The sequence below is a fragment of the Phalangium opilio genome, unplaced genomic scaffold, assembly GCF_054372755.1.
Source record: "Phalangium opilio isolate 3A_F unplaced genomic scaffold, DU_Popi_V2 ptg000003l_1, whole genome shotgun sequence".
NCBI classification, from domain to species: domain Eukaryota; kingdom Metazoa; phylum Arthropoda; class Arachnida; order Opiliones; family Phalangiidae; genus Phalangium; species Phalangium opilio.
The window spans coordinates 11,684,856-11,698,128 of record NW_028324145.1 but is presented as its reverse complement, the minus strand read 5'-3'; the positions used below and the strand labels follow the sequence as shown (position 1 = coordinate 11,698,128).

The following is a 13,273-nucleotide window of genomic DNA, read 5'->3' as shown; positions in this document are numbered from 1 at the left end:
ATTAACGACAATTTGCCATTTATATTTTTAATCGTCCCGGGACATTATAACCGAAGAGTAGTATGCCTAATTTATTTTTAAAACCAGTTTGTCAAAATAAATTACAAACAAAGACCCGTTCTCATACGTTAAGTTCTTAACTTAAATTGTAATTGTAACCTTGGCCGAGTAAAATACATTTCAAGGGTACATTTAACACTAACAAACCGGTTTTTTACATTTAATGAACTTAATTTATGGCTTCTGTATTATTTAAAAGAAATATATAATTAAGGTAATCAAAACATTTCGCGTTAAAATTCAAAATAATCTACAAATATTATATACAAGGTATAAACCTGGGGCTGCGTCCAGTTTAAATTCACATTTTGTTATTTTAAAGCGCACTTTACAAAATAAAAGTAGTGAATGTTAACTGCGCTTAAAGTAAATATATTGAGAGCATAGTGGCCAAAAAGTATTGTAATTTAATTATATATGTAGACTGTGAATTTTCGCGGCGATGCTCACTATGCGGCGTTTGAAATATTATTCCGAATGTTTTAGAAATGATACTTCATTTCCATTAAAAGGTTTTTATACAATATAACCTAAAATGGGGAAAGAAAGTATCGTTAGGCTTAAGTTTTAAAGGGGTGTGTTTCTCTTTTTCCCGACACGGTCAACTTACTTGTCTCGACCATTTCTTTCTCTTCATTTTTATTTTGGGTTTTAAATTTCGATCGAATGAAGTTTTGGAAAACCGAAGGGGTTGGGTCAATGCGGCGGGCAACACCCCCCCCCCCTTTTGCCCGCGCTGTATGCCGGATATAGGCGAGCCCAAACCATTTTCAAGTTTTTTCGTCTGCAAAGTTTCTGATTTATTATTCATTTGGATAATATTAGAATCACGCTATCGCCCCTCCACTGCATGACACTTACACCCTTTCAACCCTATCTTTTATATATAAAAAAAGAAATCTTTCAATCTATAAAAATTGTAGAAGCGTGTCCGTTTCAACCAAAGGCCATGGCCGCCGCGTCTCAATTTTTAAATCTGTCATGTTCTATCAGAAAAGGGGTTTCACTTCTTCTTTTTCTTCTTCCTCTTCCTTCAAAGCCTCAAAGGGATTGTAAAATATCTTGGCGGAAAAATGATGCCATTTGAAACATTGAGACACGGTTACGTCTTTTGTTATTCTTAAAAGTAAATTATTGACGTTTCTTTGTCCCTTTAATAAAAGCGCCTTTGTATCGCGAACCTCACTCTTGGATCGATTTCTTTGACACTTTAATTTAGTCTAAATGTTTCTATTCTTTCCCCTTTTGCTTTATTACATCCATTCGACGAGACTGATCCCTTCTTGTTCTGATTTGACATCTATAGAAAACCTACTTTAAATTACTACCATCTCTCTCTCTCTCTCACTCCTTCTCGTCATTTGAACCATCGCGCCCCCACCACTGTTATTCCATCCCCCCCTTATCATAGACCATATCGATACCACCAATTGATTACTATCTATAGCCAATTTATTTTAAGGTTATCAAAGTAGCGCGAATGATAGCTAGAGAATGAAATTGGAAAGGTCTAAAGAAAAAGGAAATATTAAGGCGAATTCTTTTCACTGTATAGTAAAGCGAACGGATCAATTTGTTTATCGTCTGGTAGATTTATTTTTGAATTGAATTGAAATGAATTTGTTTATTTATTATAAAGCCGCATTCTTCTTTGTTACGGTTTTGATATCAATGAATGTACTAGGCTTAACGCAAAATTATTAATTTAAAAATAACTGTAACGAGATGAAACTCCATTCTATTGTTATTATTTTAAAACAATATTTAAAAATTAAAGATTGAAAGTAGAATATTAGATTAATTTGGCTTCCCATTATTTTAAATTTAGTTACACCATTTTTTTTGATAATAAAATTTACTAATTAAAGTCCCTTATCCTAATTTTAATATTAACTCGCAAAAAGGCGGGTTTCCATGATGAAACTTTAGTCGGCGCGTATTTGAGAAAAATCTATTTATACTTTTAAAGAAAAATAAGATTAAAATTGTCTGGAATTGTTTTTGTTAAGAGCCAATGTATTTTGACGTATTTCTTCCCTTCCGGGTGAATAACATTTCGAAATGAAGCTCGAAATTAACGAGAATGTCATTTAGAGCACGATATCGGGCACTTATCAGACTTCCAAAACCCGTTAAAGGAGGGAACCTCTTTATTATTCTTTTTAAACACATTGTACAATACCCCCTTTTCCGGGAAATTATAAATCGACCAAACCAAACCGAGATATTTTTATTTTATTATAGAGATATAAACATTAATAAAGTATATCTACTAGGCCTACTTCAGTGTTTCGAAAGAAAGCTCTGCTATTTTAACATCAATCAATAGGCGACGAATTGACCAACCAAACCAGACAATATATACCCTCGTGTTGCTGTTGAAGACATTTAGAAATTTTAACATAAAAAAAAATAACAAAACCAGCCTTGGGAATATTTTGTTACATCAACACATTATAATTTTTAACATACCGATTAAGCAATACCGTTATATTATTCCAGTTTTCCGAAGTAATTAGAATATTTATATTTTGAGTCCCAAGTGACTCGCTAAAATCCGTAGTTCTAAGAAATATTTTATAACAATACTCACTTACTATTTTGCTTAATCATACCCAAACTAAAAAGTGTGGTTAATCCTCTATATAACCTTACACCCCTGGAGTAGAAACTCAGGAGGTCCCTTAATTACTACGGAAGTTTACATCCCCCAGACGACAAGATTGGACTTCATCGGCAAAATTTTAATACAAAAACCATAGAAAATTTTAACATAAAATAAGAGTAACTTTAATAATGTAACAGATAATTAAAAGATTCCAGTTAACTATCGTACTAGGTTAATTATTTAAAAGTTATAAGGAAATTGATGAAAGCAGGAACTATGGCAAGGGTTGGGTCGTCCTAGGTTTCTTCCTCCCAGGTTAGATACGTCTTACGCTTTCTGGATGAGGCTAGTCAGATGTTGTTGTTGTGGATGAACTTGAGGAAGTCTCCGCAGGGTGGGTGGTGAGTTCTACCATCGTCCGTTGAAGAACTTGACTCAGGATCGTCCTCTATATTCGTTGATTGCTGACTGTAGTTGCTTCTCCTTAGCGAGTGTTCCATTGAGATAAGCCAAGTAATTAAACTTGCTTCTGAAGAAGTTGAGCATGAATTGAACGTCGTGATCGTAATGAATTGTTGTAAAGGAAGGTTCGAGCTCCTTCAGTCTCATAGTCCTTCTTCCGGGTAGACCACTTCCGCAAGTCCCTACCTTACTTAAGTTCTAACAATTAATGTTCACTACCTCTGATCACACTAAGGCATAGCCTAGCCAAAACAAAATTAAAATAAACTAAGACTCGTCGTGTCCTGACAAGCTCGCCATTTATGTAACCACGCTTGCGATATTTCTAAACTCGCCCCACGTCGCCATAAAAGCCTTGGCTAATACTAAGAATAACTACTCTCGTTACTTAGGTTAATTCATACTTTATTAAACTAATTAATAATTAAATACCGACTTGTATTTATTTCAACTAAAGAACTTAAACATAATTACCAATTGAAGATGAAGTCCAATTCCAGGGATAGAGCCCTTAGCTCGAGCATACTACTACATCTTAGTAGTGAAGAAAATTGAATGACTTATTAGGAGAAGCAGTCGAAGCTTATATAGTACGGGAAAGGTCAGAGGTAACACAGGGTGTTAATCCTCTATGTAACCTTACACCCCTGGAGTAGAAACTCAGGAGGTCCCTTAATTACTACGGAAGGTTACAACGTAGACCCTATTTTTTAAAACTTCGTTCAACACTTACATCTAAAAAACCCATTTAACTCAAAACATAATTTGTTAATAAAAAATAATTTAATAGTCAGTTTAGAGACTATCTCCACGCTGATCGTCCACGCGATTTTTCTCTCCGTAATTGTAATTAGTTTAACGCGAGTTTCGGAATTTTTAAATTCGGTGCTGAGTATAAAATTCGAAGTAGTTTTAATAACCTTACTCTTTTAAATTCTTCGATTTACGAGAGCTCAAAACAACATCAATATTAGTAAGTTTAAACTCGATGACTAATACGTAATATTTAATCGTAATATTATTTCGTTCGTGTTTCTTTCCAAGTTAAGCAGTCCCTTAACTACCTTTTCTTACGCATTAACGTAAGATTAACCTAAAAATAAGCCGAACCTCCTCCTGAATAAGCGTACTAGAAAGCGTACACTTGCATGCAACCTTTATACCAACGGATAGTAAAAGCTTGAAAAAATAAATGCGGGCCAGATTTTTGGGGGAACGTTATGTTTGAAATGAAATATAGGCCCAGGACTCTGCGCGTGTTTTTATTCTATTTGCATCCCATCAAAGAAGACGATACGATCCTGGGGTCCAATCCCCCTAGAACATTATTGTCATTAAGTATACGCAAAAAGTTTGCGTGTGGTTCCTTTTGGGGATTTTTTTTCCTAGGCGCAAATGCGCTGTGCTGTTAACGCACCAGACGTGTCTAGTTTTTCACATGCCCTCTTTGTAAGTCCTCCTCCTTTTTTCGGTTCTTTATTGCAAACACCCCTTTTTTTGGATGTAATATATGATACTAACTGAAAGACTAGCTAAGTTAGATAAACATATCATACGAAAGGGAAAAAAATACACCCTGAAATAACGTTTTTATAGCCTAGAAGTTACCCAGCAGGTTTTTGTCCAACTTTATTGTTTGTTTGAACCTAATTTGGTCTACCCCAAACTTTCTGTTTTCCGTTCTTAAGATTCTAGAAGTCTTCGGGCTTATTTAGCAAGTATAAGAGTGTCTATTTTAAATTTTTATAATGAAAATGAAACGTATATGAAAAATATGTTTATTCCAGAATGGAAAGTACAGCTTGTCTTATCTATAAAACATTACGTCAAGGCTTTGTACGTACTGACTTTTCAAGCTGGTATAAACGTTGAGAATTAAGTCTTTTATCGCGGGACTTGTAGCGCCGTCTTCCTGTCATACGACGAACTAAGAAAATTTTTGAGTTTTTCTGTTAAATCGGCAAAATGTTTAAGAGATAATCGGTGTTGTTCAAGACCTTAATTATATAGAGCTTTTGCTCTATTTCGGCCTGGATACTTATTATAGGTAATTTTGAGGCTTCATAGGGTATTTAAGTAATATTTATTCCATTTTTAGACCCTGGTTTCTCTCTATCAGTGACGTCAAAGTCTGTTTAACCTATTTTTAATGAAATTGAGACAGCTCATAGACATTTTGTGGTTTCTCTTTAATGAACAGAGAGGGAAAACCGTTAGCTGAACATTCTACCTTTTTTATATTATCTAATTTAGCCTTTGGTATTTGAATAAGTTTGTTAAATGTTAAGATAGATGCGAACTCGACCGCGTTTAGGTAGGGCGTCTAGTATTGAAATTCCCTTTCTTCGAAAAACCGCTAAACGTGACTTATCTCTCGCTTATTCTTTCTCGAATCTTTCCAATTCGGAATTTATTACTTTGTTGGAAGTATTCGAAAAGGATTTCGCCAGACGCGGACCTCTGCAAAATCTTCCTGAGACGAGTGCAGAGAGAGAGAGAGAGAGAGAGAGAGAGGCTAAGGAAGAGGGGGAAATTTTTTTGCATTATTATTTCGAGTGGCCATCTTTTCTAAAAATAGTTCTCTTTCAAATAGCGGCGGCGGGAGCTTAGTCTCTAAGCCCCGGAGTAAGGCTTAGCCATTTCACAACCCAATTTGATATTTTCCAAGAGCTTATTAGTCCTGGAAAGGGGAGGGGGGAAGCCTTGAGAGGGATGGGGGATGACACCATCGTGCTTAAGGACTTCTTTTTCCAACGCGAATCCGTATTAAAGGTGTAATGTAACGGTATACGCTTTACTAACGTATCTTTTTTACTAAGTAACAGTTTTTATTTGATCTAATATTATTTTATGTTTTTCTTTGTTGATTACAGATCAGGGTGCGGTTGGTGTAAATGTTATTTACGAAAACGTATAAAATTGGAAGTAAAGAACTACGTGAATCTCGACCCCGATCTATCTCAGAAGTCTCATTCAAAACTATCATTCGATGGAATTTATTTAACCAAAAACACGAAACAAATAAACAAAAAAATGCTTTCTCCGATCATCAATATTTAATGAAAATCCAAGTCCATAACGAAGAAGATAACAGCGTGACAATCGATTATGAAGAATCGGAATCAATCGATAATGACGTTCCACGATAACCAGAGGGGGGAAAAGACCGCTCAAAATCATCCCGTACTATCCAACTCCACCCCCCCCCCCTCCAATCCAGCCCGATTTATCTCTCCCTAAATTTGTTATTTTTAATTGAACAGGATAATTTTTGCCAGCGCTTCAAATTAAAATTAAATACCACGTCACCTTAATTTTGGTCTCATTTAACGTTTAAAAATTAAATTTGCTACGATTCATCGGGGAATATTCTAAATATTTTTTATTTAATTATAATTCCAAAATTAATATCTCGATATCAAATTGAGCCTTTGAATAATTCACTCGTTGGGGAGTTCGTATTCATTCGTTTGTTTACGAAGCACGATATTTGCCTTCATTGTAAATTTATGTAAATTATAAACACGAAAAAAACAAAAAAAGTATAAAATGGCCTGATGTACACTAACAAACTCAAAAACTTTTCAAAAACACCGGGCTATTTCTACTATAGCCTATTTAAATTGAAAAAAAAAAATACCCTTTAAAATTTCGCCTTATTAGCCCTAATACTAAAAACGAAGCGGAAGAAGAAGAAGAAGAAGAAAAAAAAAATAACGTACTAAGTCAATTTTATTTTTAATAATTATTAGGCTCTTAATTTTAGTCAAGTTATCATAATTTTTAATTAATTATTTTTCAATCGTAATTATTAATTATCATATCGTTCTAATATACTTTTTATCAACGGTCCCGTTTTTTAGCCTTTAGTGACTTCGAAGTTGTAAATATTATAAATATATAAGAATAAATAAATAAATAAACTGTGGAGTAACTATTACGTGTAGATATAAATATCGTATTTTTGTTTAGGTTAAAAAATTAAAAACTAAAAAAAAAAAAAAAAAATATAATCGAAAACGAATAAAAACAAAATAAAGAAATAAAAATAATCGTATTCGAATGCCACGCGACTTTAAAAAACAAAAATTATTTTTTTTAATGACAAAACGAAAAAATACATAAAAAAATAGAAAAATATCAAAAAAAAGTATATATATATATAAAATTAAGTGTTAAATAAGAGTGATAGACCAGAGAGTCTCCGTTTCCTAAATAAGCGAGAATCGTAAAATATCTTAAATAAAAAACATCGCGAATTATCAAAACAAAATATATACCTTTGTGAAATAATTGGATATTATAAAGATTTTGTTAATACCGGTAAAAAAACGCGGTCTTTTCCCTTCTGGTAATCGGGAATATTAAAAATAAATAAATTCGTATGTAAGGAATGTAACAAATTACGGGGGTTGAGTAGCATTCCAAATATTTAAAGCAAAAACAACAACAACAAAAAAAACCGTAAATAACAATTAAATGACCAAAAATTTTAAAACATTTTTGAGGGAAAAGGAAATCCAACTTTATTAGCCGCTCTGGAGCACAATTTGTGGCATACAAAAAAAAATCTCAAAACATATTGTCCGTTAAAACATTTTTCCCCTAAAACTTGTAATATATGAACTTCGATAACAAAAAAAACTATATTATATATAAATATATAAATATATTAATAAAATGAAATTCAATTAAAGTGAAAATCGTGCAAAAGCAAATATAAAAATTTAACAACTGAAAAAAAAATGGCAATTTAATTTTTAAGGTTATTTTAGAAATTGTTTTTTTTTTTAGTTTGTTTAAAAAGTAAAAGAAAAAGACAAAAGATGCGACAAACGTTTGCGCGTGAATGTGAAAATATAAGTGGAATGTGCGCGAGTCAAAACTGTTGCCAATAAATGAAAGCAAAAATACAAAAGAAAAACATTACTAAGGAGTGACAAATTTAAATGTTATAAAAGTAAGAAAAAAAATGGAGAGAAAATATGAAATGAATTGCGAAAATGTTCAAATAAAGTAAAATAAAAACACATGGATGTAAACAACATCCCTACTGAGTAAGAGGATAATTGATAAAAAATACAAGAAACAACAAATATTTTGATGTGTAACAGTCCAATGTTTTGAAAAAAAAAAAAAGATAATTTGTAAGCCTAGTTTTGGGGTATGGCAGGGTTTTGTATACATTCTTTAGAGGTAAGTGTGTTAATTAAATGTGAAAAATAAAAAAATAACTAAAAAATTTAAAATTGGTGTTGATTTTATCATTAATTCTAGGGCTTATTATTAGGGATTTCCTTTGATTTTCTAGGCAATTCCACGAGTGATTCAAATCAATTTTAAAACTGATTCTTAAAAAAAAATATCATTTTCAAGGCAGTGACACACACTACCAACCCGGCATTCATCGCAAAAAATGCCGGTGGGGAGGGGGGGGGATAGGTAGCATCCTTGTGACCCACGTAACAGACCCGGGTTCGAATCCCGGAGAGCGACGTGGTATTTTTAGGTTAAAGCTGTGACTCTTTTAAATGATATTTTGTGCTTTGATGTTCAAGTTCAATTTATATCTGCTAATGCACGAAGAAAGATGTGGCGCGAACGGAATCGTTCGTGTGACCCACGCTACCGATCCGGGTTCGAATCCCGGCGCGCCATGTGTTATTTATTCTAAAGTGGTAGCTCTTTTAAATGATATTCAAGATCGATTTAGAACGAATATTTAACAGAAAGATGTGGCGCGATACGTAGCGTCCTTGTGATCCACACAGCAGACCCGGGTTTGAATCCCGGGCCTGGAAAAGGTATTTATATTAAAATTGTGGCTCTTTTGAATGAACTTTAATGTGTGTCTATGATGTTTTATTGTGTTTTATACTGTTTATTGTGTTTTTATGCTGTTCTACTGTGGTTTATGTAGTTCTGTGCTGTTTAATTGTGTTTTATGCTGTTTTATTGTCTTTTTATGCTGTTTTATCGTGTTTTATTGTAGTTTTTGTGTGTTTGATTGTAGTTTCTGTGCGTTTTATTGTAGTTTCTGTGCGTTTTATTGTAGTTTTTGTGGGTTTTATTGCAGTTTTTGTGTGTTTTATTGTAGTTTCTGTGCGTTTTATTGTAGTTTCTGTGCGTTTTATTGTGGTTTTTGTGTGTTTTTTTTTGTAGTTTCTGTGCATTTTATTGTAGTTCTTGTATTTTATTGTAGTTTCTGTGCTAATTAAAGCATTCCAAGTATTAATACTAGTGTTTATTCCGATAATGAGTTAAAAACGAACTTTTCTAATTTCAAAGAAAAATACAAGCATCTGCCGCATTATGAGCCTATTCACGTCTTCTTCCCAGTGCCAAGCAGAGGGGACGGTATCGACGCCATTCAGTGATAAAAGAAGGCTTCTCATATCACACGCCGCGAGCTAGTTTCAACGAAGTTTACTTTTTGTTTTTATATCTATATACTTTTGTTTATACTTCATAAATGTACTATAGAATAAATAAATTGTTCGTCGAATTAATGAATCTCATTTTTTAATCATTTTCTGTCAATTAAGTTACAGCAGGCATATATAGGATTTTAAAATGCATTAATTAGATTAAAAAGGATTGGGAATATGGGTTAATTAGAGGTTCCCGGTAAAATCACCTTAGCACTGTTAAAGGCATCGCGTCGAGGGGCTATTCACTAATGAAACTTTTCTTTTATTGGCGATTTTTATTCACGCTTTTGAAAAGGATAGGGATTCATTGGTGATTTAAAGTGGATGGGGATTAATGGTTGCGTCTGGATTACGAGTAATCATCGAGGGGCTACTCACTAAAAACTCGTCAGCGATTTTAAAAGGGATTGGGATTGTGGGTAACTTAGGGGCTACGGGTTGTTATTATTTTACTAGTTATGAACGGATTATTAAGCATTCGCACATTTGCCGCTAGGGGAGCTAGAAACGTAGTTACGTATTTACAGACATCTAAAACATGATAAAATTCTGCTAGACATTCGTATAAGCAATAGATAATACATAAATTGCCGCTAGGGGCGCTGTATACGTAGTTACGTATTTACTGACATCTAATACATGAAGAAATTTGCCGCTAGGGGTGCTGTGTACGTAGTTACGTAATTACTGACATCTAATAAATGAAGAAATTTGCCGCTAGGGGCGCTGTGTACGTAGTTACGTATTAACTGACATCTAATAAATGAAGATATTTGCCGCTAGGGGCGCTGTGTACGTAGTTACGTATTTACTGACATCTAATACATGATAACATTCTGCTAGACATTCGTGTAAGCAATAGTTAGTTCATAAATTGCCACTAGGGGCGCTGTATACGTAGTTACGTATTTACTGACATCTACGTTCGTGTAAGCAATAGATAGTACATAAATTACCGCTAGAGGCGCTGTATACGTATTTAAGTATTTACTGACATCTAATGCATGAAGAAATTAGCCGCTAGGGGCGCTGTGTACGTAGTTACGTATTTCTGACTTCTAAAACATGATAAAAATCTGCTAGACATTCGTGTAAGCAATATATAGTTCATAAATTGCCGCTAGGGGCGCTGTATACGTAGTTACGTATCTACTGACATCTAATACATGAAGAAATTTACCGCTAGGGATGCTGTATACGTAGTTACGTATTTACTCACATCTAATACATGAAGAAATTTGCCGCAAGGGCACTGTGTACGTAGTTACGTATTTACTGACATCTAATACATGAAGAAATTTACCGCTAGGGATGCTGTATACGTAGTTACGTATCTACTGACATCTAATACATGAAGAAATTTACCGCTAGGGATGCTGTATACGTAGTTACGTATTTACTCACATCTAATACATGAAGAAATTTGCCGCAAGGGCACTGTGTACGTAGTTACGTATTTACTGACATCTAATAAATGAAGAAATTTGCCGCTAGGGGCGATGTGTACGTAGTTCCGTATTTACTGACTTATAAAACATGATAAAATTCTCCTAGACATACGTGTAAGCAATAGATAGTTCATAAATTGCCGCTAGGGGCGCTGTATACGTAGTCACGTATTTACTGACATCTAATACATGAAGAAATTACTGACATCTAATACATGATAAAATTCTGCTAGACATTCGTGTAAGCAAGAGATAGTTCATAAAATGCCGCTAGGGGCGCTGTATACGTAGTTACGCATTTACTGACATCTAATACAAATAGAAATTTGCCGCTAGGGGCGCTGTATACGTAGTTACGTATTTACTGACATCTTATCCATGAAGAAATTTTCCGCTAGGGGCGCTGTATACGTAGTTACGTATTTACTGACATCTAATAAATGAAGAAATTTGCCGCTAGGGGCGATGTGTACGTAGTTACGTATTTACTGACTTATAAAACATGATAAAATTCTCTTAGACATTCGTGTAAGCAATAGATAATTCAAAAATTGCCGCTAGGGGCGCTGTATACGTAGTTACGTATTTACTGACATCTAATACATGAAGAAATTTGCCGCTAGGGGTGCTGTATACGTAGTTACGTATTTACTGACATCTTATCCATGAAGAAATTTGCCGCTAGAGGCGCTGTGTACGTAGTTACGTATTTACTGACATTAATAAATGAAGAAATTTGCCGCTAGGGGCGATGTGTACGTAGTTCCGTATTTACTGACATCTAAAACATGATAAAATTCTGCTAGACATACGTGTAAGCAATAGATAGTTCATAAATTGCCGCTAGGGGCGCTGTATACGTAGTCACGTATTTACTGACATCTAATACATGAAGAAATTACTGACATCTAATACATGAAGAAATTACTGACATCTAATACATGAAGAAATTACTGACATCTAATACATGATAAAATTCTGCTAGACATTCGTGTAAGCAAGAGATAGTTCATAAAATGCCGCTAGGGGCGCTGTATACGTAGTTACGCATTTACTGACATCTAATACAAATAGAAATTAGCCGCTAGGGGCGCTGTATACGTAGTTACGTATTTACTGACATCTTATCCATGAAGAAATTTGCCGCTAGGGGCGCTGTGTACGTAGTTACGTATCTACTGACATCTAATAAATGAAGAAATTTACCGCTAGGGGCGATGTGTACGTAGTTACGTATTTACTGACTTATAAAACATGATAAAACTCTGCTAGGCATTCGTGTATGCAATAGATAGTTCATAAATTGCCACTAGGGGCGCTGTATACGTAGTTACGTATTTACTGACATCTAAAACATGAAGAAATTATTGACATCTAATACATGATAAAATTCTGCTAGACATACGTGTAAGCAATAGATAGTTCATAAATTGCCGCTAGGGGCGCTGTATACGTAGTTACGTATTTACTGACATCTAATACATGAAGAAATGACTGACATCTAATACATGAGAAATTACTGACATCAAATACATGAAGAAATTACTGACATCTAATACATGAGAAATTACTGACATCAAATACATGAAGAAATTACTGACATCTAATACATGATAAAATTCTGCTAGTCATACGTGTAAGCAATAGATAGTTCATAAATTGCCGCTAGGGGCGCTATATACGTAGTTACGTATTTACTGACATCTAATACATGAAGAAATTACTGACATCTAATACATGATAAAATTCAGCTAGACATTCGTGTAAGCAAGAGATAGTTCATAAAATGCCGCTAGGGGCACTGTATACGTAGTTACGCATTTACTGACATCTAATACATGAAATTTGCCGCTAGAGGCGCTGTCTATGAGATTATATAGGCCTGAACGGTGTGTTCTCTCTTATTTGAATTAGCGCCGCGTCACACTTCGAAGCGCCCCCAACGACGGAATTTACTATAAAACTCGGACGCCACTTGCCCAGTTTTCTTTTCTCTCTGCGCCGGCGACCAGTCAACATCGTTCCTTGATCAGCTCCTCGTAATCCTGACTTTCGAAGGCAGTATTGAATGGAAAGCCACGTTTTACGCCGATGTAATTGGGACGTGACTCTAAGCTCTCCGCCATTCATGTCCATTAGAACATTGAAATCAACGCGAAAGGTTAAGCCTAGTGCGGTGTGTGTGTAAGTTTTTCAATAATCCAAAGCCATCCAGATAGCTTTTTCTTCCCTCGAACTCCCTCCCTCGCCCTCGTGTAGGCACC

The 13,273-nt window shown here is 34.5% G+C and overlaps 1 protein-coding gene across 2 annotated transcripts in view; it reads left to right on the top strand.

Annotated features, from left to right (window-relative positions):
* Positions 1–8,379, top strand: part of Reph (Regulator of eph expression) — a 312,486-nt gene extending 304,107 nt beyond the window's left edge. For both annotated transcript variants that reach the window (XM_089841064.1, XM_089841128.1), the window contains one exon: positions 6,004–8,379. Coding sequence is in view for 1 of the 2 variants with exons in the window: in XM_089841128.1 (XP_089697254.1) it covers positions 6,004–6,024 (21 nt within the window). In the remaining variant the exon portion in view is untranslated. The remainder of the gene's footprint in view (positions 1–6,003) is intronic.
* The last annotated feature ends 4,894 nt before the right edge of the window (positions 8,380–13,273 follow it).